Source organism: Mustela lutreola, chromosome 3 (genome assembly GCF_030435805.1).
Source record: "Mustela lutreola isolate mMusLut2 chromosome 3, mMusLut2.pri, whole genome shotgun sequence".
Taxonomy (NCBI): domain Eukaryota; kingdom Metazoa; phylum Chordata; class Mammalia; order Carnivora; family Mustelidae; genus Mustela; species Mustela lutreola.
This window is the reverse complement of record NC_081292.1, coordinates 154,504,922-154,530,902: the sequence shown is the minus strand read 5'-3', so window position 1 is coordinate 154,530,902 and position 25,981 is coordinate 154,504,922. Positions and strand designations below refer to the sequence as shown.

At 36.8% G+C, this 25,981-nt stretch overlaps 1 protein-coding gene across 2 annotated transcripts in view; it reads right to left on the bottom strand.

Moving 5' to 3' along the window:
* LOC131827183 (CD302 antigen) overlaps positions 1–25,981 on the bottom strand; it is a 133,214-nt gene that overhangs the window by 32,630 nt on the left and 74,603 nt on the right. The window contains exons 28-35 of one of the 2 annotated variants that reach the window (XM_059167247.1): positions 25,322–25,438; positions 20,165–20,359; positions 17,730–17,956; positions 16,159–16,327; positions 13,668–13,817; positions 10,751–10,873; positions 8,527–8,694; positions 4,689–6,247 (exon numbers count right to left, since the gene is read on the bottom strand). In XM_059167247.1, coding sequence (XP_059023230.1) covers positions 6,069–6,247; positions 8,527–8,694; positions 10,751–10,873; positions 13,668–13,817; positions 16,159–16,327; positions 17,730–17,956; positions 20,165–20,359; positions 25,322–25,438 — 1,328 coding nt within the window. In that variant the 3' untranslated portion in view covers positions 4,689–6,068. Of the gene's footprint in view, positions 1–4,688; positions 6,248–8,526; positions 8,695–10,750; positions 10,874–13,667; positions 13,818–16,158; positions 16,328–17,729; positions 17,957–20,164; positions 20,360–25,321; positions 25,439–25,981 lie in introns of those variants that run through there. The other variant, XM_059167249.1, reaches the window with a different exon arrangement.

Genomic DNA, 25,981 nt, shown 5'->3' with positions numbered 1-25,981 from the left:
AAGAACCTTAAATATATAGTACAGTATTATTAGCTATAACCACTATGTTACACATTAGATCTCCCAAACTTAATCACCTTATAATTGGAACTTTGTACCCTTTGTCCAACATCTCCCCATTTCCCCCACCCCCAAGCCCCCAGTAACCACAGCTCTATTCTGAGTTTGGCTGTTTTCGATTTCATATATAAGTGATACCATATGGGATTTGTCTTTCTTTGTCTTACATTTTTTTTTTGTATTGAGATATAAACTGACATATATGTTTATTTCAGGTGTACAACATAATGACTTGATGTCTGAATATATTATGAAATGATCTCCATGAGTTTAGTTAACATCCATTGCCAATATAATTATAAATTTTTTTATTGGGACAGCTGGGTAGCTCAGTTGTTGGGTGTCTGCCTTCAGCTCAGGTCCTGATCCCAGGGCCCTGGGATTCAACCCTGTGTATGGCACCTTGATCAGCGGGAAGCCTGCTTCTCTCTCCCCCACTCCCCCTGCTTGTGTTCTCTCTCTTGCTGGGTCTCTCTCTCTCTCTCTGTCAAATAAATAAATAAATAAAATCTTAAAAAAATTTTTTTTTCCTTAAAAATAAAGAAGTTTTTTCTTGTGATGCTGACTTATTTCACTGAGTATAATGCTCTCAAGTTTCATCCATGTTGTCACAAAAGCAGGTTCCTTCTTTCTCATGACTAAATAATATTCCATTGTGTGTGTATGTGGGAGATATATGTATATACATAAATTTTTTTTTATCCATGTATTCATTGACAAATACTTAGGTTGCTTCTATGTTTTGGCTATTGTCAATAATGCTGCAGTGAACACGGGAGTGCAGATATTTCTTCAAGATCTTGTTTTCATTTCTTTTGAATATACACCCAGAAGTAGGATTGCTGGATCATATGATAATCCAAGCCCTAAAGTGGGGCTTGAACTCATGACCACAGATTAAGAGTTGCATGCTCATGGCCACGGTCACCAAACTGTGGAAAGAACCAAGATGCCTTTCAACAGATGAATGGATAAGGAAGATGTGGTCCATATACAGTATGGAGTATTATGCCTCCATCAGAAAGGATGAATACCCAACTTTTGTAGCAACATGAATGGGACTGGAAGAGATTATGCTGAGTGAAATAAGTCAAGCAGAGAGAGTCAATTATCATATGGTTTCACTTATTTGTGGAGCATAACAAAAAGCATGGAGGACATGGGGAGTTAGAGAGAAGGGGGTTGGGGTAAATTGGAAGGGGAGGTGAATCATGAGAGACTATGGACTCTGAAAAACAATCTGAGGGGTTTGAAGTGGTGGGGGGGGTGGGAGGTCGGGGTACCCGGTGGTGGGTATTATAGAGGGCACGGATTGCATGGAGCACTGGGTGTGGTGAAAAAATAATGGTACTGTTATGCTGAAAATAAATAAATGAAAAAAAAAAAAAAAGAGTTGCATGCTCTACTGACCGAGCTAGCCAGGCACCCCTGGTGATTCTATGTTTAATATTTTGAGGATGGGGTCTTTTCTTTCTTCTTCACAGATCCCTGTACCTCAACTTTACTGAAGTACCCAAGGACTGGTAGGGGAAACCAATCAATTTTCTTGATGGTTGTCAGTACAAATAATACGGCTTTTAATTGTGTCTGGGCCCTGTGTGCCTTTTCTGTGATCCTTTTATTTGTCTTGGTCATTGCCCTTTCCCATCCTCTAATCAGGTATTTCAAATTTTTTATTTTCCTCTTCAAGCTGAGACCCACTTTGCTACTCATGTTTCTCATCAGAACACCTTGCTTTCTACTCAGTAGAGACAGGAAGACCATCATGCGTAGAAGAAAATCTTCAATACTCTTCCCTTCTCTTCCGTGCAGGTCTTCCCTGTGTGGCTTCAGAGAGGAAGGTAGGCTTCCCCAATCCATCCAAACTTAGTTCCTCTTTCTGTGGGCTAGGACCTGCCCCTCGCCTCCATTTTCCCCAGTATCTTCTTCCGTGACTTCATCTCTCTCTCCCCTGCATCATTACCTCCTCTCAGTCCACTCTTCGGGGGTGTTTTGATTTGTTTTGTTTTTTTCTCCTGTCAGCTTCTGAACCTGTGAACCTCTTTCCCCCTTTTTTGGAAAAAAACCTTCTTCAACCCTCCTCCTTCTAGCTATGACCCAATCCCTGTCCTTTCCTTCTCCGCCATACTTTTTCACAACTTCACTTTCCCCATTTCCTTGTTTCCCTTTCACTTCAAAGCTCACTCTGGATTCTGGCTCCACTAGCTACATTTCCACTAGCTTAGATCATTAATGGTTTCCTAATTTCCAGAGTCCAGTTTTATCGGACTTTGCTTTTCTGTTGTTGGTAATTGGAACAATGTTGACTTGATCTTACTGGGCATTAGCCAGGAAACCTAAGCCCTGGGGCTTCCTGGGGCTGATTGTCAGCACACATAAGGTTCTTGGGGAAGGTGCCTGGGCTGAGCATTGCTGAGATCTCTTTTGGCCTGAGATAGGGAGGAAGACTATGTAACATTCGGCCAAAACACCGAATGAGACCTCTGTGTATTTCAGCTTCTGTACGCCCAGGGGTGGGAAATATGGGATGAAAAGGAAGGAAGGGCTGATGAGGAAGACCACTGAAGAGACTGCTGCAAATCATCCAGGAAAAATGATAAAGGCCTGAAATTAGATAGTTGATAATGGAGACAGCCACTCTGAGAAGACTGAGGTAGAATTGACAGAATTGTTGGATTAAGGAGATGAGAAAGAGAGTATTTGAGGATCAATTATGGGATTCTAGCTTAGGAGAAGAGGGGTATGGTGTCTTCATATTGTTTGAAAGAGAATATAAGAAGTAGAACTGGTTGGTGGAAATGGAAAAAACTTTCTAAAATTCTGCTTGTGATTAATTTAGCTTGGAAAAAAGAGAAGTATGTATATTAAATTTGTTGAAATGTAATATTGTAAGAATTTTTAAATTTAGAATATGCAGGGAAGTAAATATAACTTTGTATAGATCATGAGGTCTAGTAAAAAAAGTCTTTGAGATCTAGTTAAAATTTTCTTCTTAAACAAAATTATTGTACTAATAACAATTAAGGCTTCATTTTTCCAAAAGGGTTTTAGGATTAAATGAAACTAAGATAAAGGAATCTGAATCTCTTTCCCTAGCCTAAACTCAGCAGTGGCGTGAGGATTGGGGGCTACCAAACTACTGCAGTCATTTGCAGAGGGGAGCTCCCAGATAATGGCAGCATCTTGCCCTAGGATCAGGGAGGGGAACATGCTGTGTGGGGGGGGTGCAGGGAGGAAAAAGAGGTTGACTGTTGGTATCACTTCTACATTTGTCCCCTGTACCTGATCATTAGGTGTATTTACTTGCTTTTTTTAGGTACTTGGTTTTGAGAGCTCAATTTTGTTAGATCACGTGCGGGGGTCAGATTCACTAGGGAGGACTGGGAAGGGCTGTTTTCAGTTCTTCTGACACATCCCCAACAGTGAAATGGGAAAAGGAACACAATATGAGCATTTCTGGTCATGAGAAGGACTGATGTCGATAGTCCAGTGGAAGTTAGAAATATGAGTCTGGAACTGAATATGTGACCTATTGACTTAGAAGGAGGTGACAAAAGCCTTGGGTTAGGCAGTGGGGGTGGATCTCCTGAAGAAGCACCAAAAAGAAGAAGTAAGTGAGCCATAGTTGGAATTTCTGCTGATCCATAGTTAAAAGACTTGTTAAGAATTGCTGAGTCAAAGGATCTGAAAAAGAGACTCAAATCAAACATTCAGAGTTATAGGATGATTATATTTTTTTAAAAATAATTTATTTATTTATTTTGAGAGAGAGAGAGAGTAGGGGGAGGGGCAGAGGGAGAGGGAGAGAGAAACCCAAGCAGACTTTGTGCTGACAGCAGAGCCTGATGTGGGGCTCCATCTCACATCCCATCAGATCATGACCTGAGTCAAAACCGAGTCAGATGCTTAACTGACTGAGCGACCCAGGTACCCAGGTGCCCCTGATTGCATTTATTCTTTAAATAAAGGATACCTCTCATTACAACAACTGCACACTTTATTTTTTGTTATACTATATGCCTAACATTATAAACCCCAACCTAGAGATTTTTTCCTACAAGGATCAACAACACTTTTACTTAAAAAAAAACAACAACTTGATTACAGCATCACTACTATATACAACTTTACTTTTCTTTTTTAAAGATTTTATATTTTATTATTTATTTTTATTTTTATTATTTTTTTAAGTAATCTCTATACCCAGTATGGGGCTTGAACTGACAACCCCAAGATCAAGAGTTGCATGCTCTTTTGGCAGAGCCAGTCAGGCACCTTGTTTTGGTATACCTCTCACATCAAACTGATTTAGTTCTTTGAAGAAAATCTTTAACAACTAAAATTTTACAGATCACAGGGCAGAGGAATAGTCTAACAAAGTCAATAAAAATATTTCAGGATAACTGCATTATAGTTTTTTTTTTTTTTTTTAAAGATTTTATTTATTTATTTGATAGAGAGAGATCACAAGTAGACGGAGAGGCAGGCAGAGAGAGAGAGAGAGAGAGGGAAGCAGGCTCCCTGCTGAACAGAGAGCCCGATGCGGGACTCGATCCCAGGACCCTGAGATCATGACCTGAGCCGAAGGCAGCGGCTCAACCCACTGAGCCACCCAGGAGCCCGCATTATAGTTTTATACTACACCAGAACTGCCTTAGAAAATTATAAGTTTCTCATAGTATAAACACTCTAAATCTTAAAATAAATCTATGAATATTATGTAAAATATTATAAAGTATAAATATAAACACTGAATAAACATTGACCATGTCCAGTGGAAACTATTATTAAAAATATATTCTTGGTGATAAAATTTAAAGTGATAATCATAAAACAGTGTTTCCTTAATCATTTATCATCTAAAATACTTTCATAGTAATCACAAGGTTTAGAATTTTACAATAAAATTTTCATTTTTACAAATGCAAATATACAATTTCCTTCATAGACCCCTTTTCTCTAGCTCACAGAAAAAGGCAACAAAGTAACAAAAATTTTAGTCAAAATTTGACATATATAAAGAATAAAAATTATGGAAATTTCAAGAACTTGTATTGTTAGCTGGTTCCCTTTATGAGGAGGAACCTTTATGGTTCCCTTTAAGAGGAGAGAGTTATATGCTGTACATAAGAAAAGACAAAAGCACACTGCTACAGTATATCTAAATCAATCCACAAGCAATGTTCCCACACTTTAGGAAAATGTTAAGTACTAAATCTCCTTTAAAAGCCACTGTTTTATGAATAATTATGACAAAACAAAATATTTGCATTTAAACAATTTTGGTATGAAATATCTCTGGAACAGTATAAGAATCATCTTTTCAAAAGCATTAATGTGCTCTGTTAAAAAGTAAGCATATCTCATTGTTTAATAATCTCTCCCAAATGCTACAAATGACTATTTTGAAATAATATAAATATTATTTACAGTTATGTTTTGACCTCGAGGTACAAATTTCCCATTAAGCTGGATTTTTTTTTTTTTTAAGTAGGTTCCACACCCAGCATGGAGCCCTATGCAGGGCTTGAACTCACAAGCCTGAGATCAAGACCTGAGCTGAGATGAAGAGTTGGACACTTAACTGACTGAACCACTGAGGCGCCCTAAACTAAATATTCATAAAAGCTACAAGGTAGTTTTGTGACCTAGCAACATGCCAATATTAAGTCTCTAAGCAGTTGTGCCATTCATATATACATTTCCTAATTACTAACTACATTCTTACAGAGAAAATGCCCATTATATCTGCTACCCTACAAATAATTTAGAATTTAGTTCTAGCTTTGGTTCTTTTCCATTCTATCAAAGTTCTCTATTCTATTAAGTAAGGTTTTAAACATGGCACTTTGTGGGTAATTCACTTTAGATACCAGCACAGCGATTAAGAACTGAGAAAGTACTTACGACTTCTACTTGAGAACAGAATAAATACTGACACTGGGAAAAACTGAAATGGCTCATTTTCCTTAACACATTAGTGCAAATTAGCAAACTTTTAGAAAAATTTAGTCATGGAAAGTGGGAAGCATAATCTCATCCTCATTCATTCCTTGTTCATACCGAACAGAAGAGAAGCCCACCCAGTGCAACCGGTTCCTTTGGAAGAGGAACCAAATCAGGGCACTGACGAGAGCTAAGACACTTAGCACAGCAAATGTGATAGCTATTCCTCTGTAATCAGGGCCTAGAATAGAGAAAGGTTTGACATTAGAGGAGAGAATATAAAAGTCATCATTACTGATTTATACATTAGCCTGTGCATCACACGTGTAAACTCTGTACAAATCAGACACAATAAGCACATGACCGTTTCACAGCATTAAGACAGAAAGCAAACTGCATCATCACTCGAGTGTTTTCTTTTCAGATTTCACTCTTTTCTATTTCATTTAAATTCTATTCATTGTTTTAGCAATTTTCTTCTTCTTTTTTTTTTTTTTAAACTGGATTTATTTTTTTTTTTTAAAGGTTTTATTTATTTATTTGACAGAGAGAAATCACAAGTAGATAGAGAGGCAGGCAGAGAGAGAGAGAGGGAAGCAGGCTCTCTGCTGAGCAGAGAGCCCGATGCGGGACTCGATCCCAGGACTCTGAGATCATGACCTGAGCCGAAGGCAGCGGCTTAACCCACTGAGCCACCCAGGCGCCCCTAGCAATTTTCTTCTAAAGAAGTTAAAAAGATCTTTATTTTCACTTTACCCCAACACCCTTTCAAGAACATTACTCTCAGTTTATTACTTTACTTTGATAGCAAATTGCTAAATTTGACTTACCAAGGGCCAAATGAAGTGTTACTAGCTTTAAAGCAAATTTAAGGTTTTAGGATGACTTCATTCAGTGCCTAGCTATTCAGTTACAAATGCTATCCCAGACACCTTCTTTGCATACTGCTCAGATGGGCTCATTTTGTCCCCTTGCTTTATTTATTTTTTATTTTTTTAATATTTTATTTTTATTTATTTGACAGAGAGATCACAAGTAGGCAGAGAGGCAGGCAGAGAGAGAGGGGGAAACAGGCTCCCAGCTGAGCAGAAAGCTGATGTGGGGCTCGATCCCATGACCCCCAAGATCATGAACTGAGCTGAAGGCAGAGGCTTAACCCACTGAGAGACCCAGGGAGACCCATGTCCCCTTGCTTTAAATACTATCTCTATGCTGACCTCTCTCCTTTCTCATATGTCCCATTGCATGCTAGACATTCCATATGAATATCTCTTCTCCACATGGATAGCTCAGAATGCCAAAGCAGAGCTCTTGGTTTATGTATGGTAACCCTGCTCCCCAGCTCCCCCTCCACAATCTTCCAGTTGTTATCCATTTCACTCAGCAAAGAACCTGAACCCTTGTCCCTTGCTTCCAGAGCCCTAGGTGCCTGGTGCCTGCCTACCTTTCAGCTTTTCCTTGAGCACTCATCAAGCTCATTCTTCTCTAGGCTCTTTGTTCCAACTGGTAGCTCTACCTGGTGTATCTCTTCCCCTGATCTTTGCTTGGCTGGTCTTTCAGATCTCAGCTTCAGTGCCTCCTGTTCTTAAATGTCTTCCCTCATAACCTAATTGAAAGAAGCCATCCCCCTACTCAGCACACAGAATAGGGCATGAGATATAGTAGATACTCCAAATACTTGCTGAATCAATGCATGAATACACACACACACACACACACACACACACACACACCCTACAGATACCAATCATCTAGCATTGGGGTTTTATCTTTAATATTTATACACCAAAAGGACATTTTTATGCTAAATCTTCAAAAATGTTGCAGTGAAAAATTTAGAGCTCATTTCTCTAGAAATGAAATTAAGATGAGATTTTTATGGTTATTTTATATATCAATTCATGATGAAATCTAAGTTTAAATTATGACTTCCTATAGATGTTCCTTCCAGGAAATTTTTAAAAAATTATTTTTATTAACATATAATGTATTATTTGTCCCAGGGGTATAGGTCTGTGAATCATCAGGCTTACACAATTCATGGCACTCACCATAGCACATACCCTCCCTTCAAGGAAACTTTAAGTAATTAAATCCAGTTTGGCATTGTTGCTAAGTTAATGAGTTTTATGGGAATGAGGAGAAAGGAAGCAAACTAACTGCAGAATTAGACCTTTGAGCTTTTACATATTTGACTGATAGAATCAAATACATCTCAAGAACATATTCAAAGAAATGAGTTCCCCAATACTCTGGTAGCTTCCATTTTTCTTAGGGAAGAATTACAAAAACTTTAGTCTGTTTAGTAGTTTCACCTGGGAATCTTAGCCATCTTGGCACTTCCATCTCTTACAATCTATTTTTCTGGCAAAGAATCTGCATGGCTTCATCATGTTTTTTGGATATATTGAAAGGACTAAATAAGGACTTTAGGACCAAGTCCAAAACTTTGCACATAATAGAGTTGCACATTTATTTCCTGACATGTTCTGCAAAAATAAGGACAGGTTCCATACTTACCCAGAGGAACTTTGCAGACAACTCTTCCGTAGCCATGTGAACATTCAACTTTTACCCAAGTTTCATTTGAAGCTAACAAAATGCTACATTTTCCACCACCACTCTTACTTTTATTTGCCCATTTGACAAATGTCACTTTTGATCCATCTAACCAATTCCAAGACTGATCTAAAGAAAGAAATTAAGTTTATTGCCTCTAAATTTCTTTTGTAAAATTTAAATTCAATTAGCCAACTTACCATATATCATTAGTCTCAGATGCAGTGTTCAACAATTTATCAGCTGCATATAAAACCCAGTGCTTATCACATCACATGCCCTCCTTCATGCCCACTACCCAATTACCTCATCCCCACACATGCTTCCCTTCCAGCAACCCTCCATTTATTTCCTGTAGTTAACAGTCTCTCATGGTTTTTCTTACTGTCTGATGACTTCTCATTCTGTTTTCCCTCTCTTCCCTTACAGTCCTCTGCCCCGTTTCAGTTTCAACCACATCAAGGTAAATGGTTAAGTAGCCATACTTTTGGAGGGCTAAGTAATATTCCATTGTGTGTGTAAGTGTGTATGACATTTGACATCATCCTTATTCATTCATCTGTTGATGGAAATCTTGGCTCTTTCTACAGTTTGGCTATTGTGGACATTGCTGTCATGAATATTTGGGTGTAGGTGCCCCTTCGGATAACTACATTTGTATCTTTGGGGTAAATACTTAATGGTGTAATTGCTGGGTTGTAAGGTAGTTTCCTCTAAATTTCTAAGGTAAAATGGCATGCAGATCATACAACTCAATTTACTTAGAACTATGCTATGCCATGATTTAAAATGAAACTTATTGAAAGTGAAAAAAATAAAGAAATTAGTCCTTCAGTTGCACTTGTCACATTTCTTTCTTTCTTTCTTTCTTTTTTTTTTAAGATTTTATTTATTTATTTGAAAGACAGAGATCACAAGTAGGCGGAGAGGCAGGCTGAGAGAGAGGGGGAAGCAGGCTTCCCGCTGAGCAGAGAGTCTGATGCGGGGCTCGATCCCAGGACCCTGGGATCATGACCTGAGCTGAAGGCAGAGGCTTAACCCACTGAGCCACCCAGGTGCCCCACACTTGTCCCATTTCAAGTGCTCAATAGTCGTATGTGGCTCGTTACTACTCTGTTACACAGCACAGATACAGAACATTTACATCTTTGCAGAAAGTTCTATTAGATAGTACTGATATAAAATGTGGTATCTTGATTAAAGTACAGAATGCTTGCACTTTTATTGGGCGAGGGATAGATTTCTAAATGCCTGAATCCCCATCAGCACCCTCACCCCCAACTTAGAAACTCATATCATTAAAGACATGGTGGGGGAGTAAGGGTCAAGAGGGTTCAGGAGTGTCTCCCCACCATGACTCCATTTTTATTTTCCAGCTGAGGTAGCACCACCTTGTGGTGATAGTGTAAACAAAATTTAGAATTCATTTAGATGGCCAACTTCGAATCCATTTCACTTCTTGACAAGTACTTAATATTTTGGGATTCACATTCATTTCAATTACTTAGAAATCAACTTGACTTAAAATGTAAAACACACTTCCTATTTTTCTATTGAATTTGTGCTTTTAGTTCACTCCTTATCAATTCCAAGTTCACTCAAATCTTTTATCCATTGTCGCTTGAATTAATCCGTCATTCCCTAAAAATTTGTTCCACAAATCTTTTTTAACCCATCTCTGCAACTTTGCTAAGCTTGTTTGAAAAACAAAGTTGCCATTAATAATTGGTTTTTCTCTATGGTAAAAATGTTTCAAGAGGGAAGAGAACAACAAGAAGAGAAGCTTCTGAAAAACAGAGTTTTAAGCTACAAAAACACAGGTGATAGATCCTAGAACTCTAAGGGAAGTAAGTCATAAGTTCTTTGTGAGAGCATGGGGGCACAAATATTGCTATAGGAAAAAGAAATATGTTGTTGATCCAAGTATCTTAAACCTCTAGACATCCCAATTGATTTTACCCAATTTTCTATTTCATTAGTATTTTCCATCATTACTAATAAGTTACTTGCATATTCATAGTCATTAGGAATTTATAAGTCTCCAAAACAGCCAGCAGACCTAAGCTTATTCATCAATAGGAAGCATTTCAATTAACCACCACCTGACATTCTTTAGCAAGGCTGACTTGGTATTAAGGACAATTTGGAACTCTTTGCACACTGTGCACACAAATATGTCACTTACCGGCAGAATATTGAGATAATCCAAGCCAAACTCTCATGGTAATATTATTATTTTCCCTCATCAGTCTGCTCACAAATTTATTCTCATCTTCATCCTCTATGGTAACGATAGTTGCAGAATGATCTGTTGAAGGAAAACAAACCCTAAACTAATTAGCTTTATGCAAACTAGGGAAGTGGCTTATTCTCAACCAGCTGTTTGGGGAAAAAAAAAACCAAAAAACTACCATGATCAAGATCATTGAGAAATTCAAGCTTTACATAGAGAATACTTTGAAAATCTCATATTTGTGTCAGATTTTTAAAAAGTATAGCATTAATAGATTCCAGGAAATTAGAAATATTTCTAGATTGAAAGTTTAAATAGAGAAAAATTTTTTAAAGATTTTATTTATTTATTTGACAGCTAGAACACAAGTAGGCAGAAAGGCAGTCAGAGGGAAAGGGAGAAACAGGCTCACCGCTGAGCAGAGAGCCCGACGTAGGGCTCGATCCCAGGACCCTGGGATCATGACCTGAGCTGAAGGCAGCCGCTTAACCGACTGAGCCACCCAGACGCCCCTACATAGAGAAATTTCATGTTTCTTCAAAAAAACCTGCCAGCAAGACCATTGTGTATGAATAGCTATATCATTGTAGAAAGATGTATTTCAGCATGCTCTCCTCAACAACCATTTTTGTATAATAACTCAGCTTTAATTTTTTTCTATTAAAATGATAATGAAAGCAAATAGGTTTGGGATATTGGGGAGCATTAGCCTTTCCTTTAATATTATCTTATACATAAGCATACTTGGTTATGCCCACTGTAAGTTCCTGAATATAGTATGGAATTGAATACTGTCGAAGCTTGATAAATTGCCCTAAACCCACAGAGAAAATAGTGTTATCACCATCATCAGGCAAGGGATAGAAATAAAATAATAATTAGACTTGCAAATCAATCCTAAGTGGAATCATAAAGTCTTCAGTAGTGGCAAGCCTATCCACACTTGAATAAAGCATTTCTTTTGTGGTGGTGCCATTGGAAGAAGGGCAAAAGCAAGTCTTTATTCCTTTAGAGATGATCACAGTGTGCACATGCTTGTTTAATATATTATAATCCTGTAGGGGAAGATATTATCACTATTTTACAGAGGAGAAAACAAAGGCTCAAGGAGATTAAGTAAATTGGTCAGGTTTATGCAGCTAGCCAGTTATAAAATTAGAAAGCCAATCTCAATCTTTTCCCATAATAAGAATAGTTTGCTCACTATTTGCAGGATACACTGTGCTACATTTGCATACATTATCTCATTTTATTCATTCCTACAACAACCCAACCTTTGAAATAAGTGCCATTTTCATTCTCACTGTTCAGATGAGAAGAGAGAAGCAATCATGTAACTTCCATACTACCACTCAGCTAGTAAGTATGGGAGTTGGGAGTTAAAACTTAGACCTGTCTGCCTCCAAAGCTGACTGACGTGCATAGCCCCCACACTACAGTGACAGTAAACCTTTCTATTTTTTCCTGTAGGAGCAAGAGGCTTCTGACTTTCAGAATGTATATATAGCTCACAATAGTTGCCGTTGTGTGTGTGTGTGTGTATACATGTATAACACATGAGAGTTCCAACACAAAAGTTTCCATCATGTACTTAGCAGTAACAAAGAGATTTTTAAATCAGCCAAATGTCTCCACAACAGTTAGCAAAATAAATGAGGTAAATGCCATCAGTCTGGCTAAATTGCTACTCAAGGATGCAGGTCTTTGAAATACTCTTGGTAGTCTCCCTAGAAGTCATTTCACAGTTTAACCATAGGGTAAATTTATCATGGGAGAGATCCGGTTACTGCTGCCCTTTCTAAAATAGTTAAATCTAAAATAGTTAAATCAGAGGATGTGGGCCATTTCTATTGCAGAATGGAGGAACAACCCGTGCTTCCTTGGTTACTCTGGTCAAGATAAACTTACTTATTAATAATGAAGTAATGGGGAAATCTATAATTTTATATTTAATACTTAACTTCTACAAAAAATTTGCTTCCTAATCCCTTCATCTAAACATATCTAGCTTTATTTAAAACCATTTCATTTGTCATTTTCACATAATGGATTTCTTAGCAATTTTTTATTCTACTTCTTTCCACTTACTTTTATTTTCCATGTACTTCTTCTTACATTGGTCATTATAATGGCTATTCCAATATTCTACTTAACTCATATATCACAAAATACTTAACCATTTCCTTGTCACGAGGCAAGCAGGTTATAAAATGCTATTATAAATATTGAGTGTTTTAAAATTTTTTTTAAAGATTTATTTATTTGAGAGAGAGAGAGTGTGTGTGTGTGTTGGTGAGAAGAGGAAGAGGGGGAGGAAGAGAGAGAATCCCAAGCAGACTCCCACTGAGCCCAGAGCGCAACTCGGGGCTAGATCCCATAACCCTGAGATTATGACCTGAGCAAAAATCAAGAATCAAACAGAGAAAGACAACTATCATATGGTTTCAGTTATTTGTAGAACATAAGGAAAAGCATGGAGGGCATTAGGCGAAGGAAGGTAAAAATGAAGTGGGGGAGATCAGAGGGGGAGGTGAACGATGAGAAGACTATGGACTCTCTCAGGGTTTTAAAGGGGTAGGGGGATGGGTGAGCCTGTGATGGGTATTAAGGAGGTCACATGTTGTATGGAGCACTTGGTGTTATACACAAACAATGAATCATGGAACATTATATAAAAAACTAATAATGTACCATATGATGAATAACATAACATTAAAAAAAAAAAGAATCAGACACTTAGCTGATTGAATCACCTGGGTGCCCCCAAAATATTTTTAAAAATATAATCATTATTTTAAATTATTTCCTTGGAAAAGATTCCAATGATTAAATGATCGAGTCCAAGAAAAATCAATACATTGTAACTCACCAAGTTTTGAACAGAACTGTTTGGCTTCTGAGAAATTGTGCAATGCCCGGTCAGATGCATAGCAATGCTCCTTGTACTGGATCCACTGTGACTCATTCCCTTTTAATGTTGGACATCTTGAAGAGTATGTATGAGAGGATACCTCTTTAGCTATAAAAATGTTAGACATGAATGTAAAGATGCACAGAAAAAATATCTGACTTAAAATCTCACTAACCCCTATTTGAAACTGTGGCTCCTGTGGATAAGAAGCATTCAACTCAATACCCACATCAGAGAAAGCTACAGCCCACACTCTAAGAGTATACATTCTCATTAGCTTTTTGCAATACCATTTTTAAAACTTAGAAAGAATTTAGACCTCTAAGATGCAATTACCCTAATGCAAAAACAACTGGAGAGGCAAAGACAGGCGCGGCAGGCCTGTAACTGCTTTGAAATAATCCTTAAAATTGTTTTTCTTTGGATTCTTTTTATCTTGATAATATAAAACTAGTTTTACCTTGCCATATAAAAAACCATGTTTAAAATCATATCCACAAGTAAAAATTGGGTAATCTGTTTACAAAATATGCATACATAGCACAATTTGTCCCCTACAGAGAGTAGCTATGTCTTTTATACCCATTAAATAATAACTCTCCATTCCTGCCTGACCACAGAAACCACCATTCTACTTTCTGTTTCTATGAATTTGATAGCTCTAGGCACCTCATATAATTAGAGTCATATGGTGTTTGTCCTTTTGTGTCTGGCTTATTTTGCTTAGAATAATGTCCTCAAGATTCATCCATGCAGGTTGTATCATGTATTATGTGTCAGAATTTTCTTCTTTTTAAATGCTGAATAATATTCCATAGTATGTATATAACACATTTTGCTATGCATTCATCTGTCAGTGGACAACTTGGGTTGCTTCTGCCTTTTGGCCACTGTGAATAATGATGCTGTGAACACGGTTGGACAAATATCTATTCTAGTCCCTCTTTCCATTTCTTTTGAGTATATACCCAGAAGTGGCTCAGGCCATGAGTCTGGGTCTTTTTTGGGCTCCCCGCTGAGCTGACCCTGCATCTCCCTATCCCTCTGCTGCTCCCCCTGCACATGCTCTCTCGCTCTCTGTGTCAAATAAATAAATAAAACCTTTAAAAAAATAAAATAAAAATTTGCTCTTGTATTAGTTTCCCAGAGCTGTCATAATAAATTACTATAAACCTGGTGGTTTAAAACAACAGACATTTATTCTCTCATAGCTCTGGAGGCAAGTCTAAAACTGAGGTATCAGCAGGATTGGTTCCTCCTGGAGGCTCTGAGGGGGGATCTGTTTCAGGCCTCCTCGCTTCTAGTGGCTTGAAGCTGCATCACAGCAATTTCTGCTTCGGTCATCAAAGGGCTTTCTCCCTCTTTGTCTGTTTTTCTCCTCTTACAAGGACAGCCATCACTGGATTTACAGCTCATCCTAATCATGCATTAGCATTACATGACCCCTCTTAACTATTATATTTGCAAAGGCTACTTCTAAGTATGGTTCTGGGTAGTCATGAATTCAGGGGGAATATTATTCAATCCTGTACAGCACTGAATTTGTGTTTGTTTGTGTTGTCATTCTCCTTGATCCTATTAAGTCTGTTTAGCTAACACAGCTGTCCTTTCCGTTTTTGTATACTTTACCACATTTCTCATGTATTCCAATTGTTTTTCAAAAACATTACATCTACTTTCTGTACCAAACAAGTGAGATGTCAGTTCTTGGTTATCTGTTCATTCCTCATTCTTGGTATCATTCTCCCTTTCTTGTAGTCACTTGCTTCTCTGGATAAGGTTTTCACATTTTGTTCTTTTGAATCTGTTTAATTCCAAGTGTTGACTCTTCTCTTCTGTGGAGGATTCTTTGGAGCAGAAAGCATGGCAAGTGCTGAGAACTGCCACTGCCATCATATCTTGGCTTGTCCAGCAGGCCTCTGCAGCTCCTGGGGGGTCGTGGTTCTTAAGCTCTTCCTCAAGGCTCCATCTGTCAGGATAACCCTGAGAGCCCCTGATGGAAGGGGCTTTTTCCTTAGATTTTTAAGTGTCATGTAAGTTTGGAAAATGCTTAGTGACACAAAGTTAACTAGATTTCTTTACTATAGAAACTTCCAGAGCCATCAATATGGTAAATCAGACCTACAGTATTTCTCAAATTTATATGCTGCTGAACTCTTTTTTAAAAGGAGCATTTTAGCCTTTGAAAACCATTGCAAATTAAAATTAAAATTCACAAATTCTAGAGTAATATGTACCCAGTGACAGAGGAATTGAAAGTCTTTGGAAACATACCCTGAATGGGTATATCATATTTGTTTTTCTTCACAAAGTATCAAAATTATTTTTATAGGATTTGTGAATAAACCTTATTTAAAAACTGGCAAAAAATTCCTTTGTGTATTTAATCATGTGCACAAAACAAAATGTCATATTTTAATAAATATAGTTATTCAAAACCAAGTCTTACATTTTGTAGGTTTATAACAAATAGCACCATCATTAACAGACTTGCATTTTTCATGTCTCCAAATTCCTTTTGGATCCAAGACAACACAATTTCCAGCAGATTGTTTATCTTTCCATGGGATGTAGTCAAATGTACTGCCATCAGACCATTCAAAACTTGATTCATTTCCCTGTTTTAAGAATAATAGAGATAAAAAAAAAGCTTAGGACTTTTTTAGCAGAAGAATTGATTTTTTTAAAAAAGAATAATAGAGATAACGTGATTCCAGAGAAAAGAATGTTCAAAAAGAACATTAAGAAGAATACACACACACACACACACACACACACACACACACACACACATGCTTTAAGAAGTATTGGAATGGATTGTTAATTATTTGCTTGTAACTGTTATGGGTCTGGACCTATTTGTAAAATCAGGGATTTACTTTTGATGCTTTGATTTGAGACATTTACTCTGGTGCAATTTAAATAGAAGTTTAAATTTACAGACAGAGTTACCATGCTCTGTCTCCAGATTTATTTATTTTAAGGATGAGCTTATATAACACTTGAAATTAAATGACATGCAAATGGCTCCCATTTGTCAGAATTACAGATTTACAATCCTAACCTCCATATTATTCTGAATATTGTTTTTTATGTTTTAGAATTCTGTGGTTTGTGTCTCTGGCTACATTTTTTCATACTATGAAAGCCATCAAGCAGCAAGGGACTGGAAGAAAAAAATATTTCCCAAGAAACTCATGGGAAGATTACTTTTGGTTTTCCCCTGATTCTATAATCTTAATTTGTCATCCTTTCTTTCATGTTCTTCACTTTGTTCTAAAGATTATTTAAATTAGGCTTTCAATTCTAAACTCAATAGATGCCTATTTGTGGAATACTGGACATTATATAGATATATGAATATACTAATTAATAAGATTCAAATAGTGGCACAAAAGAGATGTTTACTACCAAAACATTATTCTAAAATAGTGCAGTTTGTAGGGGGGGAAGTGAGAAGAAAACATGCATTTATTAGTCCTAATATTAAGAATTTTATTTGGCATCTTATATAAATTTATGTGTTAATATTCACTATAATCTTATATTAAGGAAAATATTATCACCCCAGTTTTACAGATGAAGAAGAAATAAGCTTGCAAAGGTTAAGTAACCTGCTCACAATTCCCGAACATGTAAATGGAAGACCCATCACCAGTACTAGAACTCAGGTTTTTCTGATTCTGTGCTATTCCTGTTTTCCCTGATTTTCTATTGGTTTTCCCCAACTAGGTGAGAGAGAAGTGATGTTGAGATATTCATCTCCTGGGTCCTTGGGATGGCCTGGCAGTGTCTAGGGCAGCTGCAATCCACCATTTGCCCTACGGCATTCTACATATATAATTTTCTATTTGCAAAAAGATAAAATTTTCTATTTGCAAAAAGGTAAGAAAGCATTATGCTATGCAAATTGAGTCTCAGTACTTAATCCAATGTCTTACTTTGCATTAATATATTATGCTCAAATTTCCAACCTTCTAACACATTTGGAAAATTTCTGTAAAATAAGACAAGACTTACATCGTGACTTGAGAGCCCAACCCATAGTGGAAATCCGTCACGTTTTACGATGTCTTCCAGAAAGAGCTGGCCATTTTGGTCATGAACACTTGCCAAATAACCTCCACTTTGAGAACACATGTTTAATGCTTCATACCATGTTACCCTTTTTTGAATTACGTTATAAATACCATCTTCATAAGGAATAAACTGTGGCAGAGTAGCATTATATTCTTCCTTGTAGTCAACTACAACATTTAAATTAAAAGTATTAGTGATATTATTTAAATTATTTAAAATACGTATTTTGGGTAAGACTGGAAATGCAATCATTTCTAAAGTTAAATAAAACTGGATTTCTTATTAATGAGGGAAGTAAAATGCAGACTTTATTTTTCTTATAGCCACAACACATATAATAGGTTCTGAAATATTACAGTTGCCTGGCTGATTAGAGAAACGTATAAACATTGTCTTTCATGTAAGGAGCTCACAAAGGAATTGGGGACAGAAAACAACAATACCTGAAATGCAGGCCAGACAATTAACCATTATATGATATGCGTGACTGAGTAGAGAAGGAGCGATTCCTCTGAAGTAAGAGAGTCAGAAAGTCTGCTTAGCAAATTTGGTTTGCAGAGTTTAGGTTAGATGAAATTAGGACTAAAAAGAAGTAAGGTAACCAGATGGTAAGCTAAAAACAAATGAAGAATAGCGTAACAGTAACAAAACCACAATGATGAGGGTACTTCAAAGAGGCACACGGACCAAGTGAAAGAACTCCCAACGGCCACAACTAGAACATTGAATTATAACCCAAAGTATAAAACATATAACCATGAGTCCATACTGATATAAACAATTGACTGAACAAATTTAAAACTGGGAGAGAATAGACAAATCTCTTGTACAGTAGAATTCCAAATAATTTACATAGATATGCCCCCTCAGGAAGATGAATAACTCTTCAGTCTATGAGTGTGGGCTGATTATAGTGACTTCCTTATGAACAGTATGGTACGGAAATAGGGAAAAGAGTAACTCTGCAGTGGAGAAAGCTAACAACCATCATCTAGAGCCAGGTCATCAAGGTTAAAATCAACAGTGGTAAGTCTTATTCGTGGCATATACCCTTCCTAGGATGTGATAAAAAAGACATTTTACCTCTGTGGTTTTTTTCCCTAAATCTCAAACTCACAACTGTAGTCTAATCACGAGAAAAACATCAGTCAATCCAAAGTGAGGCATGTTCCACAAATACATGACCTATGCTCCTGGAAACTGTCAAGGTCATCAAAAGTTAAGAAAAGTCTAATAAATTTTCACAGCTAAGAGAAACCTAAGGAGACAAGATGACTATATGTAATATAGTATTCTGGATAGCATCCTGAATAGAAAAGGGACATTAAGTAAAAAATAAAAACAATCTGAATAATGGATGGACTTCAGTGAATAGTAATCTATCATACTGGTTTATTAGTTGTGACAAATGTACCATAGTAATATAAGATGTCATCAATAGGGGAAATTGGTTACAGTGTATATGGGAATTTTCTGTACTGTCTCTGTAAGTTTTCTATAAATATAAAAATCATTCTAAAATAAAAATTTTGTTAAAGAAGTAAAAAAAAGAAGGTGGAAGACTTCTTGTCCATAAAAAACCATACATAAGGTGCAAATGAGGATCAGCATATACTGTGCATGGGACAATTAAGAGATCAGCCTGACACAAAGAGAGCCTTATTGAGCCAAGAATGGGGGAAGAAACGGGCTGGAAGAAAGCCTAGAATTTTAGAATAGACAGTTTTTCTAAGAAGTCTTAGAGGCTTACATGTACTCAAAGTAATTGGTAGCAGGGAAACACTGGAGATTGCTGACTGAAATGATGCTCCAGAAAGTTATTCTGTGGCACTCTGAAGGGAGGTCTGGATGTTAGCAGAGGCCTTACACCATAGTGGCCATTATAACACTTTCTAAACTGTGAAAAATTTAAAACTGATATGCATTTAAAAATAGATTTACGCAAGGAATTAGGCAAACTTAAGAGACATTTATTTTTAGGCTAGAATATCAAAACTTTACACTTTCTTATTTATAAAAATCTTATCCAGTCTTCAAGACCCAACCATGTCTTGCCTTGTCCTCAAAGCATTTCGTTTTTATTATTCCTGTTTTCACTGATCTCTTTTGACTTTCCAACAAACGTAAGCCAGTACCAAATAACCTAAAACTAACCTATGCAAAACAGAGCTAAAGAGTTAAATGCTATTTCCCCAACTACATTTTACTCCTTAATTTCAAGACCATGACACCATGGACTGTGTCTTTTCCCTCCTCTTTCATAGGACAGAAAATAGAGGAGGCACTCAAAAAATACAGTTGCATAATTCCCACTCGTGGAGGTGATGGCCTTAAGTTCTCTCTCCCTGGTGGAAAGTCTACATTAGCATACTTACTCATTTCAATTTTACAAGCAAGAATGCTGTTCTGGGTATAGTGAAGTATTTCTTCAATAACATTGAAGGTTTGAATATCCCAGAAGCCATCAGTACTCAAGCCAGCAAAAAACTTGTCATTTTTTATATCTGGTCTTCCTCTTCTCCAATTTGTGTATGACAGCATGGTCTTATCAGACCACAGAAGAGAATTATCTAGGGAAGAAACATTTTTTTCTATGTTTAGAGATTAAATGAAGACTTGAATTATACTTAATATTTCAAGCTCAGCTGATTTTCTTTCTTCTTTACTTACTTTCTATAAAGCTATATGATTATGTATATTCTTTAAATTGTTTTCTTATTATAACAGTAAATCATGCTTATTTTTAATTTGGAAAGTATAAATTATAAACATAAAAATTAAAATTTGCTTATAATTTCACCATCCTATAGTAAGCTTTATGTTTTGTTATTTTTAAAGTCAAATTTTCATTTCTCCTCTATATATGTTTAATTATAGTGAAAATGAATATAATTATTTTATTTAAAAATTAATACATTATAAAACTAGTAATAGAAATCCCTTCTCTGGACCTAAAACATGCACAATTGGTTTTTTTTTTTTTTTAAGACTTTATTTATTTATTTGACAGAGAGAGAGAGATCACAAGTAGGCAGAGAGAGAGAGTGGGAAGCAGGCTCCCTGCTGAGCAGAGAACCTGATGCAGGGCTCGATCCCAGGACCCTGAGATCATGACCTGAGCCAAAGGCAGAGGCTTAACCCACTAAGCCACCCAGGCACTCCAGTCAACCGATTTTTGACAAGGGTGCCAAGACAATTCAATACAAAATAGTAGTCCCTAGGACAACAGGATATCTACATGCAAATATATATATATGATTTATATAAACTTAAATATACATATAAACGTATTTACATATGTACATATGTTAGAACCTTTCCTTTTACCATATAGAAAATTATAAACCCATAAACACTTGCTCTTGCAAATAAATAAATAAAATCGTTTTTTTTTAAAGATCTTATTTATTTATTTTACAGAGAGAGATCACAAGTAGGCAGAGAGGCAGGCAGAGGGAGAGAGGAGGAAGCAGGCTCCCTGCTGAGCAGAAAGCCTGATGTGGGACTCGATCCCAGGATCCTGAGATCATGACCTGAGCTGAAGGCAGCGGCTTAACCCACTGAGCCACCCAGGTACCCCTAAATAAATAAAATCTATTTATTAAATAAAATCTTAAAAAAAGTTTTGCGTTACAAATTCTACTATCAAAGTGATAGAGGGGGACACTTGGCTGACTCAGTTAGTAGGGTTTTGACTCTCTATTTTGGGGTAGTGAGTTTGAGTTCCATGTTGGGTAAAGAGCTTATGGAAAAAAAATAAAGAAAGTAAAAAAATTTAAAAATTTAAAAAAATAAAGAAAGTGATGGGAGAAAATATTTACAAATAGTTTGACAAGGGACTTATATCTAGAATATGTAAAGAATGTTTAAAGAATGTTTATAACTCAACAATAAAAAAGACAAATAATTAAAAAAATGGGTAAATGATCAGAATAAAATTTTTTCCAAAGATGATATACAAGCAGATAATAAGCACATAAAGTTATGTTTAATATCTTTAGTCAACAGGGAAATGAAATAGAAGGAAAGTAAAAACCTCAATTAGATACCACTTCATACCTACCAGGATGGCTACAATAAAAAAAAGGAGATAAAAACAAGTGTTGGCATAGATGTGGAAAAAATTGGAAGGTATGGAAAATGGCATAGCAGTTTAGGAAAACAATCTGTTAGTTCTTCAAAATGTTAAAAAAAAGACCCAGCAATTCCTCTCTCAGGTATATACCCAAGATAGATGAAAATACACATCCACACAGAAACCTGTATGTCAATGTTCATAGTGGCATTATTCACAACCAAAAATGTGAAAAGAATCTAAATGTCTATCAACTGATGAATGGATAAAGAAAACATGGTATATCCACAGAATATAATATTATTCAGCCATAAAAAGATACTTGCTACAGTGTTACATGCATAAGGCATTATGCTAAGTAGAACAAGCCAGTCACAAAAAAATTCACATACTGTATGATCTCATTTATATGAAATGCCTAGAATAGGTAATCTGTAGAGACAGGAAATAGATCAGTAGTTGATCAGTGGATCAGTAGTTGGGAGTTAGGAGAAAGACAGAGAATCAGGAGGGAGTGCTAATGGTATGATGTTTCTTTCTGGGGTAGTGATAGCTAAACTCTGTGACTATATTAAAAGTCAATAAATTGTATACCTTAAATGGCTGAATTGTGTGAGGGAATATATTAAAGTTTCTGAAAAATAAGTTGCTAGGCCTATTAAAATGATGAGTTGGCATCAAGAGTGAAGTCACTATAAAGTATACATACCCATTGTTGTCCTGGTTATTTGTACCTTTCGCTGATGGCCATCTTCTGAGGTGGTATACCTAAACATGTGCCTTGGGGCACCTGGGTGGCTCAGTTGGTTAACCAACTGCCTTCGGCTCAGGTCATGATCTTGGAGTCCCAGGATTAAGTCCTGCACTGGACTCCCTGCTCAGCACAGAGTCTTCTTCTCCCTCTGACCCTTCCCCTCCTAGGGTTCGCCCTCTCTCATTCTCTCTCGCGCAAATAAATAAAATCTTAAAAAAATAAATAAACATGCACCTGCAGCAAAGACATACTAGAAACACTGTACACGTGATCCGGTTCTTGCTCACTGCTTTATATCCACCTCATGTCTCCCAGGCCCTCCTTGTTAAACTGACAATTTTCTGGCTAACATGATGGGTGATGGTGTATTCCTAAAACTGTTATACAAAGGCCCACTTTTTCATTTGGCTTGAAGCATCTTTCAGTTGACAAGTGGCTTCTCTTAGTTTCTGTACATAGTCTTACTTCTGAAAAGTCAGAACTTAAAAAAAAAAATCCTTTGTACCAGTGGTATTATAATTAAATATTATTTAAGTACACTGAAATAAACAAATCTTTGGATACGAATTAAGCCAGTAAGAATTAGATTTAAACCAAATTTGCTATTTGCTTGAGACATCTTTTTTTTTTTTTTTTTAATTTATTTGTTTGACAGAGACAGATCACAAGTAGGCAGAGAGGCAGGCAGAGAGCAAGGGGGAAGCAGAGTCCCCGCTGAGCAGAGAGCCTGATGCGGGGCTTGATCCCAGGACCCTGAGATCATGACACGAGCCGAAGGCAGAGGCTTAACCCACTGAGCCACCCAGGTGCCCTGAAACATCTCTCTGTATCATGTGAATTCATGTCTATATACTTCAGTTGAAATTTTGTTACACATACAATTTATAAAAAGAAGTTATAATGCTTAAAAGGAAGTCTATTCTGAAAATGTTTTTTAGAATACAGAATATTTTTCAGTTGTTTCTGACAATATAACTAACAGTATATCAGAAGGTAAAATTGAAATTTCTATATCCTGGATGTGGTCTCCACTGGTCTCTTCAGGAACACTGTTTCCTCAGTCATTTCCAGATAAAGCCTAGAAACTTTCCACCTATTTTCTCTCCATTTTTTTCCCCCCTTCTTAGTTTTAAGGGTATTCAAGTGTCATTGGAGAAAGGTTTTGGGACCTTAAGTCCCACTATGATGAACTCATTTTTGATTGGCAACCTAAGTCTTACCTATTGCCTGATAGCTTAATTTTTGTTAACTCATCTGTATGCCATAAATATTTAAGAAAAGCTTCAGCAACTCTAAAAAAGAGTCAGGTTAGATAGCAAGGAGAAAGCTATATATTTTTTTAAAGACTTTATTTATTTGAGAGGGAGCACAAGCAGGGAGAAAGGCAGAGGGAGAAGCAACTTTCCACTTACCAGGGAGCCAGATATGATGCATGGCTCTTTCCCACAACCCTGGGATCATGACCTGAGCCAAAGGCTGATGCTTAACTGACTAAGCCACCTGAGTACACCAAGAAGGTTATTTTTTAAATGGTCATATTTGAGTAATTAAGCTTCTACCTTTGGCTGTCATTGCTCTATGCCCCTTATTAAGACCCACCACCCTTTTCTGGCTAAATGTATGCTTTTGATGTGTGATGTTTCAGAGTGAATTTTTTCCTAATTCCAAAACTTCTATGATTTTCAGGATATCTCTAATTGAGTATTTTTCTAAATTGGTCTTATTTCTGATATTATTAGGGTCTGTGTTTTAAAAAAATTTTATAGCAGGGTGCCTGGGTAGCTTAGTTGGTGACTGACGCTTGATTTCAGCTCAGGTCATGATCTCAGTGTCGTGGGGTTGAGCCCCTGGGTGGGGTTCCCGCTTAGCAGGGAGTCTCCTGGAGATTCTCTCCCTCTCCTTCTCCCCCTCCACTGCCACTGTGTGTGCATGCATGCACCCTCTCTCTCCTCCCCCTCTAAAAGAAATGAATGAATGAATCTTTAAAAATTTTCGTAGCAATTATGCCTTGGACTAGTGGCATTTAGTCCCAATTTCAAATAATCTATCTCATTGTCAAACTGTTTCTCATTTTTCTAACTCATAGTCCAAGCCAACGCTGTAAACCCAAAGGTGCAAGGTTAATGGAAGTATAATTCCATTCTCATTTATCCCATATACATAGTAGAGATACAAGGTAAATATTAAAGATTTCTATGGCATGTGGTCATTTTTAGTTAGTCTTGAATAGGTAGGAGAGATAGTGGAGAAAGGAAATTATTTTCCACCATTTAACTCTAACCTTGGTGGTAAAGGCATTTTAATGGCAGATTTGAGATCTAAAAATTGTCTGGTATTTATAGATATTCTTCTGGGGTGCCTGGATGGCTCAGTCATTAAGCGTCTGTCTTCGGCTTGGGTCATGATCCCAGGGTCCCGGGATGGAGCCCCACATCTGGCTCCCTGTGCAGCAGGAAGACTGTTTCTCCCTCTCACACTCTCCCTGTTTGTGTTTCCTTTCTTGCTGTCTCTCTCTCTGTCAAATAAATAAATAAACATCTTAAAAAAAAGAACGTATCAAAGAAAAGAAGTTCTGCTAAGTACATAATTATAATTTTGTATATCTGTAAACATATCTTGAAGAACTATATTTTGTGGCTTGATAAATAGTGTATAATGAAGTATGAATATAAATAGAGAAAAATCAGCTGATTCACAACTTACTTTCATAAGTTATACTTAACACAACCCATGAAGCCATATTATTGTAGTGCAGAAGTTGCTCAAGAACAAAGTTATTCTCTTTTTCATCTCGAATACTCAGAACATGTGATTTTGGATCTGTTAAATAAAAAACAGTCAATAATTTTAATAATTACTTATATAGAACACTTTATTTTGATAGATTTAGAAAGTTTTATTTCCCAGCTAAATAAACTCAAAAACAATATTGGAAAATAAGACAGACATGTAAATTAAACTATCTCATTGTACTGGGGCTCCTGAGTGGGTCAATCAGTTGAGCACCCAACTCTTGGTTTCAGCTCACATCATGATCTCAGGGTCATAAGAACCAGCTCTCCACAGGGCTCTGTGCTCAATGGGGAGTCCGCTTAAGATTCTCTCCCTCTGCCCCACCCCCTGCTAGGGCTCTCTCTATCTCAAATGAATAAATACACTAAAAAATGATTTCATTGTATTCAAAGGAATAGATTAAGAAGTTTTCAGACACTGATTTTTTCTTTTTCTTTTTTTTAAAGAGAGATAGCACCTGGGAAGGGAGGGACAGAGGAAGAGGCAGAGAGAGAATCTTAAGCAGGCTCCATGCTTAGCCCTTCACAAAGTTGATCTCACAACCCTGAAACCACAACCTGAGCCCAAATC